The sequence below is a fragment of the Miscanthus floridulus genome, chromosome 19, assembly GCF_019320115.1.
Source record: "Miscanthus floridulus cultivar M001 chromosome 19, ASM1932011v1, whole genome shotgun sequence".
In the NCBI taxonomy this organism is placed as follows: domain Eukaryota; kingdom Viridiplantae; phylum Streptophyta; class Magnoliopsida; order Poales; family Poaceae; genus Miscanthus; species Miscanthus floridulus.
In genome coordinates this window covers 20,317,719-20,339,773 of record NC_089598.1, presented here as the reverse complement: position 1 = coordinate 20,339,773, position 22,055 = coordinate 20,317,719, and the positions used below count along the sequence as shown (strand labels likewise).

The 22,055-nt window shown below is 41.9% G+C and overlaps 2 protein-coding genes across 3 annotated transcripts; both read left to right on the top strand.

The window, feature by feature from the left end:
- The first annotated feature begins 346 nt into the window (after nucleotides 1–346).
- Nucleotides 347–11,937, top strand: LOC136527182 (probable pre-mRNA-splicing factor ATP-dependent RNA helicase DEAH4). Its single transcript, XM_066519800.1, has 16 exons — nucleotides 347–839; nucleotides 1,571–1,663; nucleotides 1,793–1,897; nucleotides 2,474–2,691; nucleotides 3,397–3,449; nucleotides 4,226–4,342; nucleotides 4,538–4,629; nucleotides 5,564–5,650; nucleotides 5,773–5,987; nucleotides 6,804–6,896; nucleotides 8,056–8,176; nucleotides 8,256–8,397; nucleotides 9,144–9,213; nucleotides 10,419–10,576; nucleotides 11,147–11,322; nucleotides 11,420–11,937. Exons 1-16 carry the CDS (start codon nucleotides 478–480, stop codon nucleotides 11,571–11,573), a joined length of 2,256 nt encoding a protein of 751 aa, XP_066375897.1. The 5' UTR covers nucleotides 347–477; the 3' UTR covers nucleotides 11,574–11,937.
- Nucleotides 11,938–13,528: 1,591 nt separating this feature from the next.
- On the top strand, nucleotides 13,529–19,610 carry LOC136529026 (hydroxyproline O-galactosyltransferase HPGT2-like). Of its 2 annotated transcripts, XM_066522051.1 has the most exons (13): nucleotides 13,529–13,765; nucleotides 13,853–13,919; nucleotides 14,008–14,057; nucleotides 14,141–14,334; nucleotides 14,591–14,651; nucleotides 14,805–14,877; nucleotides 15,054–15,177; nucleotides 15,275–15,362; nucleotides 15,647–15,691; nucleotides 15,844–15,900; nucleotides 18,637–18,708; nucleotides 19,238–19,347; nucleotides 19,459–19,610. In XM_066522051.1, exons 1-13 carry the CDS (start codon nucleotides 13,650–13,652, stop codon nucleotides 19,479–19,481), a joined length of 1,080 nt encoding a protein of 359 aa, XP_066378148.1. In that variant the 5' UTR covers nucleotides 13,529–13,649; the 3' UTR covers nucleotides 19,482–19,610. The 2 variants fall into 2 exon arrangements, with proteins under 2 accessions (XP_066378148.1, XP_066378149.1); XM_066522052.1 differs by lacking the exon at nucleotides 15,647–15,691 and having other exon boundaries at nucleotides 15,850–15,900.
- The last annotated feature ends 2,445 nt before the right edge of the window (nucleotides 19,611–22,055 follow it).

The window sequence follows — 22,055 nt, the reverse complement described above, 5'->3', positions numbered from 1 at the left end:
AAAATATTATCTTAGTCATATCATAAAAAATTCTATATAGTAGAGTTTGTGAGACTGCGACGCCGCGCTCTCTGTGACTGTGTTAATTTCACAAACTTTACTTTTTGAATTAAATATCACTTTAATATCGGTATTTAATTTAACAGTATTATTATCTTATTGTGCGATCTATGTATTTTTAGTAAAAAAAAAATTTAGTTATCCCATAGCATCGCATGGACACGCTACCTACTTGTCTAAACTAATCATTACCTACAAGGAGAACCAAACTACTCCGTAGATGGAGGACGAGGGCCTTACAACGGTACGGCAGCGGTGGACGGAGGGACGACAAAGTCGGACCCGCCGGCGTGCGTACGAGGGTTTCGAGGAGAGGGCAGCGCAGCGCGTCGAAGGCGGCCGTAGTTCCGGCGGGAGGTTGCGTTCGGTGGCCGGCGCCGCGGGCTAGATGATCGGTGGTAGAATCGTGGGCATTTTATGGAGACGGCGGCACTGAGGCCCGGTCCGTGTCGGGCCCATTTGGCCATCTACGCACACCCAGCCCAAACACATGCATCTAGCCCAAGCGGAGAAGAAGGCACGCTAGCGCCCTGGTGCCCGGCGGCCGAACCGAACGCGATGCCGTCGCCATCTCCGCCGCCGCCAGTGCTGCCGATCTCGGAGCACGAGGACGAGATAGTCGCCGCGGTGGACGCGAACCCTGTGGTGGTGGTCATCGGCGAGACCGGCTCTGGCAAGAGCACTCAGCTCTCACAGATCCTCCACCGCCGCGGATACACCCGTCGGGGCGCCATCGCCGTCACCCAGCCCCGCCGCGTCGCTGCGGTCTCCGTTTCCAGGTTCCTCTTCTCATTACCTTTCTTGCTCTATCACGTGGGCGAGGCATGCTTTTTGCTGTGTGGGTCGCAGCTGGGCAGTTGGAAGGGTTTATGAATTGGGATTGGAACTGCCTTTACATTTTTATAAAGGAGACTCCTTGTAGGATTCAATTGACACCTAAATGGCCTGGTAAATATCCGAAATCTCATCGTGCTGTGAGTTCAGTGGAGCTCCATGTTGGATAGCGCATTGATTTTGTTTTTACCGAAATTATCACCAAGAAATAAACAAAACTTAGAAAGAACTATTGTGTGAGGATTCATTAAGTAGTTCTTCTGGTTGACCAACTACTCTCGAATCTTGATTTTGCTGAATGGGTTTCTTCCTGGTTGATCAGCTATCCATTCTCAATTCAACTGCATGGGATTCTGTTTTAGTTCTTTTATTATTACTCACTGTTGAAAGTTATTTCAGTTACTATGTTGTTAAAATACTAGAAGGAACTATTTTGTGAGGATTCATTAAGTAGTTCATCTGGTTGACCAACTACTCTCGAATCTTGATTTTGCTGAATGGGTTCCTTCCTGGTTGATCAACTATCCATTCTCAATTTAGCTGCATGGAATTCTGTTTTAGTTCTTTTATTATTACTCACTGTTGAAAGTTATTTTAGTTACTATGTTGTTAAAAGTACAAAACATGTATGTAACTGTTTTTGTGAGTAAGAGCACTTTTTATTATTATTTCGCAGAAGAGTAGCTCAAGAGCTTGGTGTTCCACTTGGGGATGAAGTTGGTTATGCAATCCGATTTGAGGACAGAACTTCAGAAAGAACATGCATAAAGTAAGCCTCTGAAAAATTGGATAGCTTGAATTTCTTCTAATCCAGCTGCAGTAACGTACCAAGCTCAATAACGACTGGAGGTGCACTGATGCTAAATTCGTGGATTTAAATTCTTACTTGTTTTTACAGGTACCTCACGGACGGCGTTCTCCTTCGTGAAAGCCTTTCAAATCCTGAGTTGAAGCAATACTCAGTAATCATACTGGATGAAGCTCACGAGCGTAGTTTAAACACGTATGGTGATTTATATCTGAATTATTTCTACTTGAGTCAATTTGAAACTAGCTTGGTAGCATGTTTCTTTACATATATTCATGGCCACTATTTTCCAATCCGTTTACTTGACAATTGTGTGAACTACTATAATATGGACACGTCTTAGAGTTTAAATGTATTATTTTACCGTTAGCATGTCATATACTCTGTTTTCTTGTTTGCTACACTACCATAGGATTCTTATAGATAAAAGGTTCAGGGTCTGTCAGATCATTTGGCGCACCTACTTATCTTTGTTGTAGCAGTTCTTGTCTTGCTGTGTAGCACGTACATGTGGCAATATGGGATTACAATATCCCTTACTACCAAATATACTTTAGCATCGCCCCGCAGTTGTAGTGGGAGTATTGACGATGGTCAGACTAGAGAAGAAACCGAAGGCTAACATTTAGTTCTGGGATGATGATAGATATTCAGTGTTGCTCTCTTCTTTTTAAGTTGAGTGCTGTTACAGTGGATGATATGTGTAGGTATTTATGCAAACTGTTTGCATGGGCTCATTTTAATACTTATTATCTGGTTATACCATTACAGTGATATCCTTTTAGGTTTGATGAAAAGATTGATCAAGGACCGAGCCTCAGATTTAAAAGTTCTAATCACCTCTGCGACTCTTGACGGTTTAAAAGTTTCGAAGTTCTTCTCAGGATGCCCTGTGTTAAACATACCTGGAACTTTGTTCCCTGTGGAGAAATTTTACAGCACTGAACGCCCAACAAATTATATAGAATCTTCACTCAGAACAGCTATAGGTAAGAAGCATTTTTTTTTGTAACCTTTTGCAGTTTTAAGCTTTTGGGATTTGTTCATGCCAATATTGTTAGTGCATCTTTTTCCTGCTTTCGCTTTGCACTAGTCAGAAACTTAATAATAATTGCTAATAAGGTTATAGAGATAATATTTCTGACAAAAGTCACGGCTTGTTTCGTCATGTGGCATGAATAAGAGTGGTCATTACAGTGGTAAGAAGGAAACTGGGTTGCTGCCCTTCACCCTGGACACTCTTTACTGTGAAGTTGTTCGATAGGGAGGAAAGAGTAAGGAAGAAATTCTCTTTATTGCTTAACAGCTGAGTATAAAACAATGTGGAATAGCATTACAAATATTAGGATCTCACAACCCCTGATACTTTCCTAACAATTCAATTGAACCTATGTACTTTCTTCATTTTTAGCATTATATTTTGGAAACCTTGAAAAAAAAATCTGAATTATGAATATGTAGTGTTTGGTCGTTGCACATGGTTATGATACGCATATCTCCTGTGTATTCGATAGAAATAGAGAAAGTTTTAATGAGACTATGATTCAAAGTCTCATACCTCTTTTCTGATACCACATATGGGAATATTATAGTTAGTTTTTTTTAAAGAAAAATTAGGTTATGCATTTTTTGTACCTTAAACTTTTTAAAATTTCATTTCTTTCACTAACAAAACAGAAAATGTTTGTTGTCAGATATCCATGCCAAGGAACCTCCTGGGGATGTCTTAATATTTATGACAGGAAAGGTCAGTACCTCAATATCTGTCATTGTTTATTTCTTTTTCCTTTCTCTTTTTGCAATCTGTAAGTATATTCTGTAGTCGTGCCAATTACCATGGCCTTGATCAAATATATTTCCTTGTATTAACAATGTAATTTCTAGTTTTTTTATTTAAACGTAGTTTCGTGATCAATGTAGGAATTTATATTTTTTAGCTGTACTCCCTCCGTCCCAAACTAAGTTAATTCCTAGCGCATCTCCGGCAAAATAGTATGGTGGGGGAAAGACCCACATCTCCGACAAAATAGCATGGAGGGGGAAAAGACCAAAATTGTTGTTCCACCAGAGTGGTGGTGACCTTTTGCTTGCCCAAGATCAATTTAATTGTTGTTGCACCTGGGTGAAGGATTTAGAGTCATAAATGTGTGCTTTTGTTCTCGAGGAGTCAGTGGGGGTGAGTCTAAAAATCAACTCTTTGTGGGACAAATCTTTTTTCTACAAATCAGTTTGTTTTGGAGAGATGGTTTAGTACTAAATATAAATTTAGGAATTTGCAGATATTTTTTTATTAACAGAAGAAGTTCTAGTTTTCTTTTCTTGTTGGATTAATGTGGAAACCTATATTGTATTAACTATTAATTTACTATTTTATGGTAAACTTGTAAAGGTAACTGTCATTGATACTTACTAATGTGTATTCTTTATTTATGCAGCTCCCCATTCGAGTAGTGTCTATTCCTTTTCTTTTATTAAATATGTTGAGTGCTTATGCTGAATTGTGGTTATTTGAGATTGGCGCAGGATGATATTGACAAGATGGTCTCAAAATTGGAGGAAAGAATTCAAAATCTTGAGAAAGGCTCCTGCATTGATGCTCTTGTTCTTCCTCTTCATGGTTCTTTGCCACCTGAGCTGCAGGCAAGTTCCTAGCCTTGCACATTTGATTTGCACCTCTCAGCTTTCCAACGAAACTTTTATGTAGTCTTACAGGATAAATACTGTACCTTTTTTTTTTTTGATTTGATAGCTCTGCTATCCTTCACTTTTGTTTCTCTTTCTTGCTTAACATTTCATGCCCTGCAGCATTTCTGATTTTGCGCACTTCTCATATAGGTTAGGGTATTTGCTCCTGCACCTCCAAACTGCCGACGCTTCATTGTTGCAACAAATGTTGCTGAAACTTCGCTGACTGTAGATGGTGTCGTGTAAGAAGCAAACATAATCAGTTGAGAAGCATGTGCTTTTTGTTTCCATCTTCAGATTGTATTTAAATGGAGTGAACATTGCAATCTGACTTGTTTGTGACTACGCATGAAAAATAATATGCTAGCAATAGAATGGAGCGACATGAACTACTCTGCTAATATAATAAGAAATGCTGACATATTTACTTTATTATTTAGAATAAAGATATGTTTATCTGAAGCATCACTCATTTTTCTGTGAAGCCATTAATTTCATACAACTCATTCCGCTTTATCAACAGCGCTAGTTATATTTATAAATCAAGTAAGCTGTTGTTGTGTCACTGTCTAAAATACATGTAGTTTAAATGTCAAAATTTACTTGAAGGACTTGTGAGTGCATGTAGAACTGTTTAAAGTTGATGCAGCAAACTTGTTAATGTGATTTGTTTTTGTTTATACGTAATTGCTGAGTACTACTTTTCGGTTAGTTCTCCAACAGTTTGATGTCTACAGACCAAGGTGGAACTAAAATCTTAGATATATTTATCATGATTGAATCATCCTGGGCTCCATATGACATTTTGGAGTCACCAAAGATATTTTACATTCTAATAGCTTGGATGGAGTGTGGAGAAACATAAATTCTTCACTGTAGGTCCCCTCACTAGTAAATAGTTTAAAACAGAATTTCGCATGAACATGATGGTTTTATGAAAAGAGGGGCTGCTTTAACTAGAAATATGATAATCAGGATCCATGAAGTGATACAGGAAACTTTAGCTGTTGATATATAGGAGAGTGAGCAACTGCCCAACTGTGACTATCAAGCTTCGTAATTTTTCTTACAAAGTTGTTGAAAACTTAAAGTGGCTGTATATCTTTTTTCCCATGAGGTGTTCTGTTTTTTAAGTTTGCACAAAGATATTAACAATACAATTTCTTATTTCTTTAGGTTCGTGATTGATTGTGGTTATGTAAAGCAGCGCCAATACAATCCATCAAGTGGAATGTATTCACTTGATGTAGTCCAAATCAGCAGGTATATAATTTGGCACATGCAGTCTCTCTTTTTTTATGCATTTTGTTCACTATCATATTACTTCCATTCATATGTCTAGTTTTGGATGCTAACCTGTACTGATAATTTTATTGAATAACTAGAGTGCAGGCTGATCAGCGAGCAGGGCGAGCTGGAAGAACTCGGCCCGGCAAGTGCTATAGGCTATACCCAATTTCCATATATCAGAATGAGTTTCTTGAGGCAACAGTTCCTGAAATTCAACGCACTTCTCTTGCTGGAAGTGTTCTGTATCTGAAATCGTTAAATCTTCCAGACATCAACATACTGAAGTTTGATTTTCTAGATCCACCATCACGTAAGATAAAACTTCAGATTCTTATTGTTTCAATTATTCTTCTGGACCTGCCCGTGATGCATCTAATTGTTGTCTAGTTACTTATTATGTGTGGAGTTCGATGGCTAATTTGTACTTACTGTTTTCTAAAGCATTGCAAAATTATGTTATTACTATGAAGTCCGGTGAAGAAACTACTTTTGTGACGACTCTACTCATGTCACTTTTGAATTGTTACGGGCTGCTTAGGGGAGGGAATCTCTTGGAGGTTGTAGTTGTGATGGGTGGTATGGTGGCGCGATGGGCTTCGTTGCTGGCGACTCGTGATGGTTTGCCCAGCCTTGGTGAGGCGGTGGCTTCAGCTTGGACAGGGGTTGGTGGCAGCGCAAAGGAGAGTGAGAGGGAACTTTGAGGAAAAATCACTTTTCTGGTTAATCCATATGGATGCATCTAAAATATGGTTTTTTTTATAGATATGATCCATCCTGTTTAATTCAATTCAAGCTTTCGTCACAAGCCTATCTCTTATTCTCTATTCTCTAGTACTGATAACTTGTTGGCGGCTCTGAATTTGAGGGGTATGGAGGTTGCAGCATGCCAGCCGCACCCTCCGGTTGCTGCAACACGTATAGGTGGTGGCTACTGCCTCTGGGTTGGGCTGGGGTGCTGGGCTGCTTGGCCCATGGGCATTATACCAATAACATGAATGTGCAAAACTGTCCTTACAAAAGATATAAATAGCCAAAAGGGGAGCCATTTGGTGCCTTGAAATAAATACAATCGAAAATTATGTTGTGACTTCTGCCAGCTTTTTTTAAATTCACAAATGGTTTGCAGGTGAGTCATTAGAAGATGCTTTGAGGCAATTATACCTCATTGACGCAATTGATGAAAACGGGCAAATAACAGATGTTGGACGAGTTATGGCAGGTATACCAAGCCTGTCTTGTTTCCATTGAAATTAAATGGTTGTTCAAAGCCTTCTTGAGCTATTGCAGACCTTTTTTTTGTCCTTTTAACCTGAAATGTGGGCAAATCTAATATAAAATATTCCTCTACTTTGAAGTATCAAACCGTATAAGTTGCACATGACATTATAATATAGTGCTGTCATCTTGAGCTTTGAATGTGCTTGTCATGAGCTTTTTTGTATACTTGTATCAATTCTCTGCAGTTTCAAGTTCTAGTTTTTGCCTTTAGTATTGTGTACTTGAATCCTTACTGATTGAGCAACAGGGGACGTAGTGCATATATCACTTGGGGTTTATACCTTGCAACGTTAACATACCTTGAATTCTTTACGTACGTCTCAAGCATAATGCAATGTATATTAATATTGCTGTTTAATGAGTAATTTAAATATTCCACGCATCAATGTAATTCTAATCAAATCAGAAACATGTCATTGCCCCCGGCCCCTTCTCTTGTGCAAGGGTGATTGCTTTATGAGCATAGTGATGGGGTATTATAGTATTATACAATTTTCGCATTACAGATGATATAAGTAGTTGGTTCAATTGCCTCCTTGCACATGGTAATATGCTACAAGTTCTTGTATCACAATGGAATCATGAATCATAGCTAACAGACTACCACAATAAACTACACATAGGATCACGATTTAGGGATCCTAAAAGGAGCATTTAATTGTGGTTGTGGGAGTAGAGTTTAATTTAGCAGTGAGCGAACATTTATGTGAAGTAGTTGTAGAATGTTTATATTTTCTCTGATTTCTCTGATGTGCAATCATGCACCACATAAGCTTTTATTTGAGTTTTTAATCGTGAAAATGCTGGTAACACCTCAGCTACCAAGGAATGAAACTTATGAACTGTTTATGGCCCTGTTTGTTTCCACTTATAATCATCGTACTGTGGGGATTTTTTCGATCCTCAATTGTGCTAGTTCAAAGTTCTGAAGCGGCAGTGAAGAAATCAGAAATAATCGAAGCATTTGGTGGGATTCTCGCTTTTTCACTGAGAATCCGATTATAAGCGGAAACAAATAGGGCCGATATTGGATAAGTTTACTTGGGCCCACTCACTTTTGAATCTCCTAATTTGGTTGTCTAAGGATATAATTTGTACAGAGCTCCCTCTTGAACCGTCTCTTTCAAGGACCTTGATTGAAGCAAATGAATTGGGATGCCTGTCTCAGGCATTAACTGTTGCTTCAATTTTGTCAGCAGAAATCACATTGCGATCAGCTAGGTGACCCCCCTCCCTCTCATCTCATCCACTGTACTAAAATTCATGCTTAATGATATAAAACCTGGACTTATATATACAGCAAGGACATGGATGGGAAGAGGAAAAGGCAGGAGCTTCCTGATGGTTCTGGCTGGGGTGACCATATACAATTGCTTCAGATATTCGAAAGCTGGGACCAATCTGGTTATGATCCAAAATGGTGCTCTGATCATGATTTGCAGGTGACTGAAAAGAACATGTTTCTAATATATTTAATAAACAAGACTTATGCTAGCGTAGTTAGTAAAAGTAATCATCTTCGATTACTCAAGACAAGGAACAAAAGACATCACCTGAGTTTTCCACAAAATACCCTCATGATTGTCATTGTGTGGTTTCATGGTAGAAATCATGCCCATAACTTTCATCTGATTTCTCAGTACAAAAGGGAATGCTCAACAGAAATGAATCTATAAGATTAGAAACAATCTATAATCTTCAGTTATCTGTCCAAATATAAGGATCCTGTGCCTTTTATTTTTTAGTCTTGAAGATTGGGGTTACACATTTATGAAAGACAACTTTATATCCATGCAAGGCTACTCTACGGCCATCATATTGATGGTAATTCCTTTAACATTTTTGAAAGGATTCTACTATCATAACTTTTTACTGTATTCTTGTTTGTGACTTTTGCCCATGCTCCTTCAGCTTTCCAGTCATATTATGATTTACTACTTACAGCTACCATAAATAATTGTGAACTTTAAAATTTTAAATCCAGGAATGCAGCAGGTTAAAACACTGGTAACCATATTTGTATGCTTGCATTTACCGAAGGAATGGCCCAACTTGTTTTTTGAAACTGGAAAATGGCCCAACTTTATTAAACGAGTTAATCGCTTTTTTTGCATCAAATATATATGTTTTGAAGACATTAATTGTATTTTATCGCCTTATATGTATTAATATTGTCCATCTTTTGCAGGTGCGGAGTATGAAATTGAGCAAAGATGTGAGGAACCAACTATGCCAGATTATTAAAAAAATTGCAAAAGGTCAATTCTCTAGCTTTTATTTTTATCTTCAATCCTTAGATCATTGATAAAGCAGATCCCTTCCAAAGATCAGTGATAGAGTAGTGCAAGTGGTGACACTAGTGCGTCAGCTAGCTAGTTCATTTTCATGCCATTTCTGTTGTATTGAAATCTGGATTAGTCCAATTAAATGAGTTTGGGTCGACCCACTTATCCAGAGGAAGCAAAACTTTGCATGCCTAGTTTTGAAACTGTTTTAAGCTTCGTCTTCATAAGCTAATTTGTAGTTTCAGTTTTGATAGGATTGCATAGAAAACACTTCTTCGCGTGCCTGGACCATGAATAGGCTTTAAATCCCCTATTAATATCACTATTGTTGCCATCTATATATTTGATGGCTCATGTTGGGTTTCAACTCTAGTGTACCCCTACTTACTGGGGACTAATATGGTGTTTGGTGTGAGAATGGGGGTGATTCATCGTCTTCTCACTCCTTACATTTTTGTTTGGTTGGTGGAATTGAATGAGTTGATCCATCACAACTTCATCCCTCACAAGCTAATAATTAGTGTAAGCACGAGGAATGGGGTCATCGTCATTCTAACAAATTCATAGGTTGAACTAATGATGCACCCCATAGAAGGTTTTGTTGTTGTTCTAATAGTATTAGTAGTAGTTCCTGTCTTGTTTTATAAAGATTATTACCTAAAAGAGGTGCTTCAAAACTGCCATTTGTGTAGCATAGGTGCCCTCTGTTGGTCAATTAGAGTCTAGGAAACTGTAGGTTTTGTTAATTTGTCTTGATCCTAATAGCAGCTTAAAAAAAGAAAAAAGGTCGTATAAATGGAAATAGGAACTAAGGAGATGTACAAGTGATTACTCACTTACTCAGTGTAATACACAAATACTGATGATTAGTCCTTAAATGCCCAGAGCTCACTTTAGTTATTTGAGATATCTGTTTTTTTAGTCATTTAACTAAGGTTTGCTTGTTGCTGAAATGTAAGCACAAGGTCAGTCTGTCGGATATTAAAAAAGAACACAGAAATGTGATATTTGGAAATGCCAAATGCCATTATTTTTTATTGCTGCGTCATCAGTTGTCACTTAGTGGGATTGCTGTAAATTGTCCATGTTTTTTTAATCCTAAGTGTCCTTTGATTCCTATAGTGTCATCTCGGGAAAACAGGTCCACATAAGTTAACTCGAAATGTTGTTAAATTTAGGTTCAACTGATGTGCATGCAAGGAAAAGCCAGAAGAGTGACCCTGACTATAGAAAGCTGAGGAGAGCTCTCTGCGTAGGATATGGTAACCAGCTAGCTGAGAGGATGCTGCATCACAATGGCTACCATACTGTTGGCTATAGGACCCAACTTGTACAGGTATGTAATCGTGTAATTTCTTTGTCAGATGTAGCTTATTATAATGTTGAGCTGCCCGAAAATTAAGGGAGATGAATAATCCTGAACCATTATTGTACTTGTAACTTTATTTGGGTGAGGGTGTGGTGGGTGGTGTTTGTGTTTTGTACTCTCCTTTATTCTCAATGCAATGATACACAACACTCCTACATATTCAAGAAATTATTATACTTATATGATCAGCACCACTCAAGGTGAAAATTTGCATGCTTTTTTGTCCCTTGTTTCTACTGGACATAGGAGCCAAAGAAACTGCTGATAGCTACTTAAATTGTTTCTTGGTGTGCCACATCTTGACAACAAGCTGCTTGCTAGTGTGCCCTCTTTCAGAGTAGTTTAGATATACTAAAACGTTAGGCATATCATATCTGAGCACACCCACAGTGCCACACTTAATCATATCTGAGCAAAGCTTGTGGTATAAACAACACAAATTAAGCTTTTAATCACATATTTAATCATCCTGTCAAACTTATTCATGACTTCTCTTCACATTATGTTGTTTGAGAATTTTGTTGAACTTCTTTGCAGGTGCATCCATCTTCTGTACTGGAAGGTGATGAGTATGGGAAGTTTCCAATGTATGTTATTTATCATGAGCTGATAAGTACAACTCGTCCATACATGAGAAATATCTGTGCTGTCGAGCAAGCCTGGGTTGAGCCTATATTAAAGAAGCTTGAGAAATTAGATGAAAACAGATTAAGGTAAAGTGAGAAATTTCTGAATTATAAACATTATTTCCAAACTGTGATCCAGCAAACCTGGTGGTAGCTAAAGTCAACATTCGGTATCTCATCGCAGTGGTGGCTCGAGTGCACCGAAAGATTCTGAACTTCTAGTAGAGAATAAGCAAGTGAACTCGTTGAAGAAAGACATGGATGTAAAACAATCTGAGGTGGACAGTAAAATCCAGGCAGCTCGAGAGCGCTACCTTGCACGAAAAGGTAAGAAATGACAAATGACACATTTTCCTGATCGCTCAACATCCTTCTGTCAGTTTGAAGCTTTTCTGAAGATCATACCGACGAATCCATTCATTCATGTTATGGTGGGCGGTGTATACTTCAACCAAGAACATTCATCATGTTCCATTGTGCACAGACAAGAGAAAATTCCTTATTTGGACTGGAAGAAAACGTGCTTAACTATGTAACCTTGATTTTTTTTTTTTTGGAATTTTTGTTTGACAACTCTAACCTTTTGCCTTATTTGAAATTACCGTCACCTTTTCCTTGGGCCATGCAAGTTATTGATTTATGGACCAGATACTCTTGGGTGTCCAAGACAAAGCGGACAAATCAAATGTAGAATATTTCCTATATGACACTGGAAGTTTACAGGCTTTCCTCCGTGGGCTAGAATTTTTTTCCCGCTTCCTATATGATGCTGAGTTTATTATTTAGGTCTCATTTGATAGATGAAAGACTATTTTGCCCCTTTCGCCTAGCATATGAGTCCCAGGCAACACCGCGGTACGGGCGTGTTTGATGTGAACCTGGAAGTGATATGCCTGGATGAGAGCTTGCCCGCAAGCTAAGCTGTCTGCATCGTTTAGATGAAAGCCCTGGAGACCTTTCTGACGCAGCGCATGAGTACATAGGCATTGGAATAAACTTTTTTTTTGTGCTATTGGTCTCTTAATTAAGTCCATAGAACAATGTGTTAGGTTATTTATGGTGGAACCTGTCCATCCGGGTTAAGTCCTCGACTTGGCATGGATGCTCGTGTTTTTCTGGATTTATTCTAGGATTTAACAACGACGTTTTCATCGACAACGAGGTGCTTGTGGTGACTTCGTCAATTTCGAGATGCACCTCTCTTTTGAAGGTGTTCATAGAGATTTACTTGTGTAATTTGCAAAAAAAAGTCCATAGAACAATCCTTACAATAGAAAATTCGGTTTGCCTTTATTTCTTTTTTTTTCCATAGACATAAATATTGGATATGGAAATATTATGCAATACTAATATATTTTATTTCCTAGTGTTTTTAGAGCTATTTTCTTTAAACGTGAACCAAGAAAATAATATTAATATAAACAATTACTATTGTGATCCAAAATTGGAACAAGTCCTTTTTCTCATTTGAGTTTTTCACGTGCCTCCAACCAAACACACGTGGCAATTCTTAGGCAATACTTTTTGCAAGGCAACTCACTCATGCTTCCAACCAAATCCAAATCATCAATAGATAGCCTAAGGAATACAATAACTAGTCTCTTTCTTTACTTCATATATATATATATATATTATTTATATGGGACCACATATAAGATAAGAAAGTTGAGTGTAATAGGGTCCAGCAGGTGAAAGAAGTGCCTCAATGCGCATGATCAACTGATTGCCACATATAGCGACAAGGTACATATTCTCTCACTGTGGGCGGTATGGCCATTAGTGTACTTACCCTTAGCTAGGTCTCGTTTTGCAGATGAAAGGACTGTTTTAACCCTCTTGCCTCTTAAAGGCAGCATGTGATTCCTATACAACACCGCACCATGAGATGTGGCATCTTTTATCTATTTTTTTTATGAACAATACAATTTGTTGATGTGCGTAGCGTCATATTATACTATGCATTAGCATGTAAATTGAAGAAAAAATGGTAGGGCTAATCCAAGTCATTGTCCTCGAACCGCCTAGATCCTACAAGCGAATAGAAAGTTTGGCCTACAATATTGCTCCATCTATCTTTCTAAGGAAAAGTTTGTTTGGTTCGAAACTCCGATTCAAACCGGAGGAGTATGCCATGCTAATGTGACTTGGATGATCCACTTTTTTTTGCCAGGCATCGATGAGCACATTGAACTAGGCTGAGAGCCCTATGTTCCTGAAAAAAGTCGCGGCCTTCTATGGCTCACGGCTAGGTGGCATGTGTTTTCACTTCGTCAGTTCTGGGCTTCCCGCCTTCTATGGAGAAGCTTCCTTCAGTCCTTCCTTTCGGTTAACGGCAGCGAGCAGAGCAGACAGGAGGCGCCGAGAGCCCAACGTCGGAGATCTCCTCCGCCGCCCTGGAGACGCTGGCCAGCGCCATGCGGCGCGAGAACCGCCGGTCCAAGGCTCCGTCCTCCGCCTCCGCCCTCGCCTCGGGCAGGGTCAGCGTCATGGCCTTTCTCTCCTGCCTCGCCTGGCTCTACGTCGCCGGCCGGTACGTCCCCCCTACCCGCTCAGATCCCAGACACTCCGACCCAGCACCCGATAGGGAGTCCTGATCATATCCCTGGCTCCGTCTCAGATTGTGGCAGGACGCGCAGACCCGGGCGATCCTGTCCGGCCTCCTCGAGAAGAGGCGCTCTGGCAGCGTGCGAATCTCTCCTCCCCTCCTCACTCGGCCTACTCGCATTTTCAATTCTTCTCTTGATTTGACCTGACGGCGGCACCTGATTGCAGGTCCCGAAGGTGCTCTCGGTGGAGGACATGCTTAGGAACCTCGGATGCAAGTGAGTTTTCAGTTTTTTTGTAAGTGAATTTCGGTTGTTGTGTTACTTTTCTGCTTTGCTGACTCGAAATGCCGTGGTGACAGAGCGATTGGAAGGAAAATTGTTGAGGCGGAGATGGACGTGACCAAGGCCAAGAGCGAGGGGTACCTGGCGGGGAACAGGACTGCAGCTGTCGACTCCGACAAGAAGCAGAAGCTTCTTGCTGTCATTGGCGTTTACACTGGGTTTGGCTCTCGTCTCAAGAGGAACGTCTTCCGTGGCTCCTGGATGCCAAGAGGTTTGCTGCTCTTGTTCTTTAAATTTCGCTAGTTCCTAGCGATAGAAATAATTTCCCTTGACAACACCAAGTAGTGGAAGAGACTGCTTGTGATACAAATCTTTACTAATTTGAGATTGGTAGATGAAGAGACTGCAAAATTATTTGATTTAAAATGCTGGATAAATATGGAGTGGCTAAAATTGTTTTGTGTAAACAAGGATTTTCTCCAACTCATAACTATAACTCTATTCTTCTATTTCACTGTGAATTGCAGGTGATGCTCTGAAGAAGCTTGAGGAAAAGGGTGTAGTTATTCGTTTTGTTATTGGTCGGAGGTTTTGTTCTGGATCTATACCTTTGAGTTATTGCATCGTTCTTAGTTCAGAATTTAACAATATTTTCATTCTCCTTTTCTCTACTATTAGAAAAATATAATCCATTTCCCATCTCTCGTTTTATTGATTATGTGTACCTTTTTGGACCCGCAGTGCAAATCGAGGTGATAGCTTGGACCGTAATATTGACGATGAAAATCGGCAGACAAAGGACTTCTTGCTTCTTGTAAGGTCCTATTAGCTAGTATCTCATATTCTCAATTGTCCTTCACAAGTTGTAGTACGTAAGCAAGACTTTAGAGTTTAGACCTTTCTTGCTTGCATCAAAGACTAGGTTGGATCCATGTGATCATATACATTTTATCAATGAACTTTGAAACTGTAAGCATTTGGATTGGGCAGGAAAGTCATGAAGAGGCTGCAGAAGAATTACCGAGCAAAGCAAAGTTTTTCTTCAGTGCCGCAGTCGAAAGCTGGGATGCAGAATTCTATGTCAAAGTTGAGGATAACATTAATCTTGACTTAGGTATCTTTTTTCCTGTTCTTTGTGTATGCTGATATACAGTACATCTATTGATCTTGCCCCTTCATTTTAAACTGTCCTCTTGCAATTATTCTGTCAGCTGGGTTAATTGAGATGCTCGAAGGCCGTCGAGGTAGCCAAGGATTGTATATGGGTTGTATGAAATCAGGGGTTGTCATAAATCAAAAGTATGTGTCTTTACTTAATCATCAGGTTTTTAATTTACTGATAGCCTAGCGCGTATGGTATCTCTATGACTCCAACTCCAAGCCATCTCATTTTTAAGTAGAAGTCTGTTTTTTTTTTTGCTGATTCAGTAGAGATGCTTAATCCTTGCAAAGTTGTGCCATGTAGTGGAATGCACTGAGCAAATGTTTTAGCAACCTTTTGTAGTCAGTTCTTTTGACAGTTCAATCTAGTTAGCAAATAATTCTGATGAACAACTAATGCGTTATGTGCTACCACTGTACAGGCGCGCAGCAAGAGTAAATTCGAGAAGGGTGCGCTTGTCTCGTGGGTGCGTAGATTGTTATTGTGAGGGTGCAGATATAGTGAAAATTTGGCTATAATCACTGTTTTTCTGTTTTTGCGTGGGTGTGTGGCATTTCATTTTGGATTTCTTTGCCTCTTGTTAGTCAGCTATCAAAGTGATTTTGATGTCAATGCCAGTTTTAGGTGGCAACGATGGTATGAACCTGACTGGTGGAAATTCGGAGATTCAAAAACGTGAGTTAATTACCATCTTCTCATTCTCCTGAATTAGTTTATTCTTTTTCCTGTTAGTAGATACCATATTCTTGCTATAAGAGCATTCAAATACTAATTTACGCCATGTTTGGCGGTTGGCAAGTAATAAAATGCTTGCTTGCTGCTCAGAGGATACCCCCTGGGTATATGAAGCATCTCCAATAGAGCTCATTCAATTTTTCACAACCATTAGTCGAGTGCAATAGGCAATTTCACCATAGATTCTAACCTTGTAACAAGAATTCAGTTATACTATCTTCTAGGGACTACAAGTTGCTTTTTTCACCTTACAATGTCCCTTCCGGTTTATTTTTAAATTTGAGAATGAAAAGCGTGGTAGATTGGGTATAATGCGTGGGATAGATTGATAGATTGCATTCTTAGCCTCTCTAGGTGGTATATATAGGCAGTGTTTAGTAACCTGCGCTATCCTTGTCAGGCTTCCGCAATGCAACCTTTGAAGTGTTTGGTAGCCTGGTTGAGGCCCAGCGACACCCCTTAGCCAGGCTTAACAAAAACGCAAAGGGTGTCCGTTTTCGCGGAGCCTGGCTTGGCTCGCGCAAACCTCACATCTTGACGCGGGTCCACACTTCCTCACCTCCCACCCTTCAGTCCTCGTCGCCCCACCTCCCGCTCCTTTGAGCGCTAAGCTGAGCTCCAACCTCCAAGAGCGGCCCCTTTGGTCTTCGCCACCACACCTCCCGCTCCGTCGAGTGCCGCGCCAAGATCCAGGAGCGAGCCCTTCAGTCGTGGCCGTCGGACCTCTCGCTCCGCCGAGCGTCACACCAAGCTCCAAGAGCACACCCCGCGCCGCTGCACCCCAACATCAAGCACTCACGACAACCAACGTGCACGGTAGCGACATGGTATACCTTTGTCACGACCGCTTCTTGGGCTCGCGCGGCGTGAGCGGTATCGCGCGGCAGGGGCACGCGGCGCGGCGGCGGGGTCGTTCGACTAGCTTGTGTAGTGGAGAAGATTGCAGTTGAGCATGCCCACCAACTGTTCGACAAAATGTCTCAAGAAGGTAAACTTACCAGCTCAAAGAAGAGGTGATTCTATGCAAAGCAAACCAGACAATGAAACGCACCATTTGCTAGCCAGGCTTAGGCTTAGGCTTAGGTAAAGCAGACAACCAAACAACTGGAGATTGGCTTGGTGGAAGCAGGCCTAGACTGTCGAGGCTTAGATGGCTAGCTAGGCCAAAAACAAGCCAGGAAACCAAACACACCCATAGAGTACTGAGACTTGGGGGGCAAGTTGCCTCTCCAGATACATATGGCAATGTCGAATACAATGCTAAACTACCAAATATACTCAAATATCCCTCTAAAGTTGTAGAGAGCATCACAGACAATAAGACTAGAGAAGAAATCGAAGACTAATCCACTTATTGTCGTAGCGATGTCGCATTGCAGATGTTGTGATTGGAGTGAAAACTGACGAGTAGCTTCGAACGATAGCCCGTTTTGTCAACGAAGTAGCCGAGGTCAAGGTGGATGTGGTCAGAGCTGTGGAGGGATCGAGGCGCAGGTCCGAAGCATCAACATAGGCACGTGAGTACACATAATCACCAACTTCTTGACAATGACCGCAGCAGGACAATGAGCTGACCAAATGGTGAACGTAGATTGGGCTGCTTGGATGTATCAATAAGCGCTCACACATCATCCGTCAGTGACACTAGTGGTGATGTTCCGGAGGTGGCGGCAATAAGCACGGACTCGGATCCAGAGTTAGCTTGAGGAGGACCGACATCATGGGTGGTGCCAGCTTGGATAGGCGGACCATGAAGATAGTATGACCACGAGCAACATCATCGTTGCCTGGGAAGGCATGCAACGACAACCTCGATCTTGGGAGGGTCGACGATCCAATGTCGAGGAATCGGTAGATAGGGAAACACAACCCCAATCTTTGATTGAAAAAAAAACAGCAGCAACATCTAACCTGGCATGGTGAGCCACGATGTGACCCAAAAGGCAGTGTGGCATGGCCCAGCTGGCGGATAACAACCTATGGGACACAACTCCCGCCGATGTTGTGGCCACGGCGTGGCGCAATCGGCGCAAGACGGTCACGTGGTCCTACAATGCCCGTGGTAGATTAGCCTGACAACACAGAGTGGAGGATGCTTGCTGCTGGCCTGCTGCCGCCCCATGCTGATACACAGGGCAGATCAATTAGATCAGCCCAACCTAATTACAAGGGTGCTTACTCCGGTAGAGATCGATCTCCCCAGGGGTGGCGCAATGGTGATGATAGTGGGAAGCCTGAGGCTTCAGGAACGAAACCTAAACTTACGATACCATGAAAGCATAGTAGATACGAAATAATGCGTGGGATATATTGTATTGAGCCTCTCGGGCAGTATATAGAGTATAGAGACTTGGGGGGCAAATTGCCTCCCAGGCCCCAAATACAGGCAATATCAAATTACAATCCTACACTATCAAAGATACTCTAACAAGAGTGATACCAACTATTGGAACCACTACCCAGCACTTTCAGTTTCAGCACAATTGTTGCACTTGCTGTTATTCAGTAATATTCTTTGTTTTTTTCCTTGGTATAAGTACATACTTAACCTCTAGGGGCCGTTTTCTTGGGGTGGACTCATATGTGACAAGTTTCTAGGTTTTTTCGTTCAAGATGCAGTCTCTATCATGCTTTTTTCATTTTCACTGACTGATTCACTTTATTTCATAAAAACAGGTATTTTCGACATGCTTCTGGTTCTTTGTTTATCCTCTCAAAAAATTTGGCACGCTACATCAACATAAATAGGTAAGTGATATGTCATTTGTGTTTCCCTGTTTCATCTTAACCAATACCAAGTTACACCGGCTTTGAGCAACACCATCCTAGTTAGCTAGAGTAATAGTATGTGCAACAGTCCCTGAGCTTTTGAATCTGCAGAACATCTTATGCTGATGCAGGAGTTGGATTACATCAGACTGAATGTGACATTTGGGCTGAATCTTTTGTGGTGGATGAAACAACTAATCTTTTTTTTCAACTTTAATTTCTTATATCTAAATCCCTATCGTATGTTGCCATGGTAGTTATCCAAATAATTATTACTGAATACCCGTTGGGTATGAATTATCAATGAGTCATTGAGTAGAATGCTATTTTAATTTACTTCTTAAAGAACACACATCATGTCATATTCTGTCAAAGGATAAATGTCACCGTTATCTTCAAGATGCAAGGACCAATTTTTTGTCTGGACAGAAGCTCTTCCTTTTTCTGGTGCTTTATTTCTGCCAACCAGGTCTTTCTTCACCTCAGCTTTGTCTTCTCTGTCACACAGTGCATCACTACAGAGTTATGCACACGACGACATATCAGTAGGTTCATGGATGATGGGACTGAATGCAACTTACGTGGACGATGACCGGTTGTGCTGCAGCAGTTCCAAAGGTACAAGCTTCTCTTTAATTAAAACAATGCATCAGCTTCTGGCAGTTCCAAGGAAACTTCCTTGTTTTTTTTTTGGGTGCTAATGCCATGTTTTTTAACCATCATTCCCAGAGAAAGTATGTTCTAATGCTTGAGTTGAGCGGAAGGCGTGGCTGTTGGCCTGTTGCTGCACATCCATCCTGATGAAGATTTTGTACATCTGTCATGTTGTATACATACACTGCTTTTGTGAACCGGAAAAAGGCTACTATCCAGTTAGAATTGTCTTGCCCTATCATAATTCATACATAGTAAAAAAAAAGAGGGCGTACCCAGTGCAGAGAGCTCCCGCTCTGTGCGGGGTCTGGAAAAGGGTGTTAGTGGCAAGCCTTATCCTCGCCTGTGCAATGCGAGGAGACCGCGACTCGAACCCGGGACCTTCCGGTCACAGGCGGTAAGACTCTACCGCTTGCACCAGGCCCCCCTTCAATTCATACATAGTACTACCTAACCAAATTTTAGAACAAGTTTTTCCCAATCGTGAGTATTCTTGGAACTGATGTTGATTGAAGTTTTCCTCTTCGTGCTGAGCCTCTTCCTTGGAGCCAAACCACGTTTATCTGAGCCCTGAATAGCACGTCTATGAGTTGATGGCTCATGTTGGGCTTCAACTCTAGTGTACCCCTACTTACTGTGGACTAATAGGGTGTTTGGTGTGAGGATGGGGAGTGATTCAACGTCTTCTCACTCCTTACATTTTTGTTTGGTTGGTGGAATTGAATGAGTTGATCCATCACAACTTCATCCCTCACAAGCTAATAATTAGTGTAAGCACGGGGAATGGGATCATTCTACCAAATTCATAGGTTGAACCAGTGAAAAACAAGGCGCGATTCCGCGCTCGCCTAGGCGCGACTAGGTGCTGGGCGGAGGCCTCCCGCGGGGCCTAGGGGGTGAGGCGGCATCTAGGCGGTGGGCGCGCGCGTTTGCGGAGGAGGCGGCGCCTGGGCGGGATGCGCGCGTGAACGGGCGGCTACGCGGGAAAGAAAGCGGCGGCGCGGGAAGGATCGATTCGCCGGCCACGGTACGTCTCCGGCCGATTCGTCGTGCGCGAAGCTTGTACTTGACGCCGTGGACCCGTTTTCCGCATCACCGGCCATCTTCTCCCTCCGTGCAGGCCTCCTCGCGCCGCCTCCGTCCGCCAGCCCGCCGCCGCCCCTGGAGCTCCCGTGCGCCCCCTCCTCGCCGGGCCGCCACTGCTGGTGAGCTCCATGCCTCACCTGCCTCGCTGCCCCTCGCCCCGCCTCTCGGGAACCCCAAGGTGAGGTCCGCCCGCCCCCTGCTCCTCTTTCCTCTGCTCGGCTGCTCCTTTCTATCTTCCTGCTCTGTACGCCTAGAAAACGCCTAGGCGCGCCTAGGCATGCCTAGGCGCTAGGCGATGGGTCACCGCCTAGCGCCTAAAAAAACATTGGGTTGAACTAATGATGCACCTCATAGAAGGTTTTGTTGTTGTTCTAATAGTATTAGTAGCAGTTCCTATCTTGTTTTATAAGGATTATTACCTAAAAGAGGTGCTTCAAAACTGCTATTTATGTAGCATATATGGGTGCCCTCTGTTGGTCAATTAGAGTCTAGGAAACTGTAGGCTTTGTTAATTTGTCTTGATCCTAATACCAGCTTAAAAAAACAAAAAGGTCGATATAAATGGAAATAGAAACTAAGGAGATGTAACAAGTGATTACTCAGGGTAATACACTAATACTGATGATTTGTCCTTAAATGACCAGAGCTCAGTTATCTGATATATCTGGTTTTTTTAGGGATTTAACTAAGGTTTGCTTGTTGCTGAAATGTAAGCACAAGGTCAGTCTGTCAGATATTAAAAAAGCACACAGAAATGTGATATTTGGAAATGCCAAATGCCATTTTTTTTGCTGCGTCATCAGTTGTCACTTTGTGGTGAAAGCAAAGTATGTCACAAAAAATTGATAGATTGATTAGGAGGCCAATGGCAAGGTTGCATATACAGGCAAGGAGGATCCCGGACTGGTTTATAGAATCATGACCACCGTGGGATCTCCTTGCCTAATAGATATCAATCAATCTATCTATAATTAACCATAATGGGTCGATGGCCCAGGTGCCCTACGCGGCTGCCTACCCCCCCCCCCCCCCCCCGCGCAGTCGGAGCATCGCCACAGACGTTCAAACTGGACCAGAACTCTTGAAAGACCGTCGAAGGCAGACCCTTGGTGAAGATGTCGGCGTATTGGGACGACGTCGGCACGTGGAGGACGCGGACGACACCAATAGCAACACGCACCTGAACAAAGTGGAGATCAATCTCAATATGTTTGGTGCGTTGGTGCTGAACCGGGTTGGATGACATGTAGACGACGCTGATGTTGTCGCAATACACCAAGATAGCATTGCTAGGTGGGGAGTGGAGCTCACATAGAAGTTGCCGCAGCCAGGAAGCCTTAGCCGCTGCATTGGCCACACCACGCTATTCGGCTTCGACACGCTGGACCTAGAGACAGTATTTTGGCGCTTGGAAGACCAGGAGACGAGGCTATCACCGAGAAACACGGCATAGCCTGAGGTGGACTTGCATGTGTCGGAACAGCCGGCCCAGTCGGTGTCGGCTTAGACCACCAGATCAAACTATGCTGAGGGTCGAATGAGCAGCCCAAGGTGAAGAGTACCACATATGTACCGCAGGATGCGCT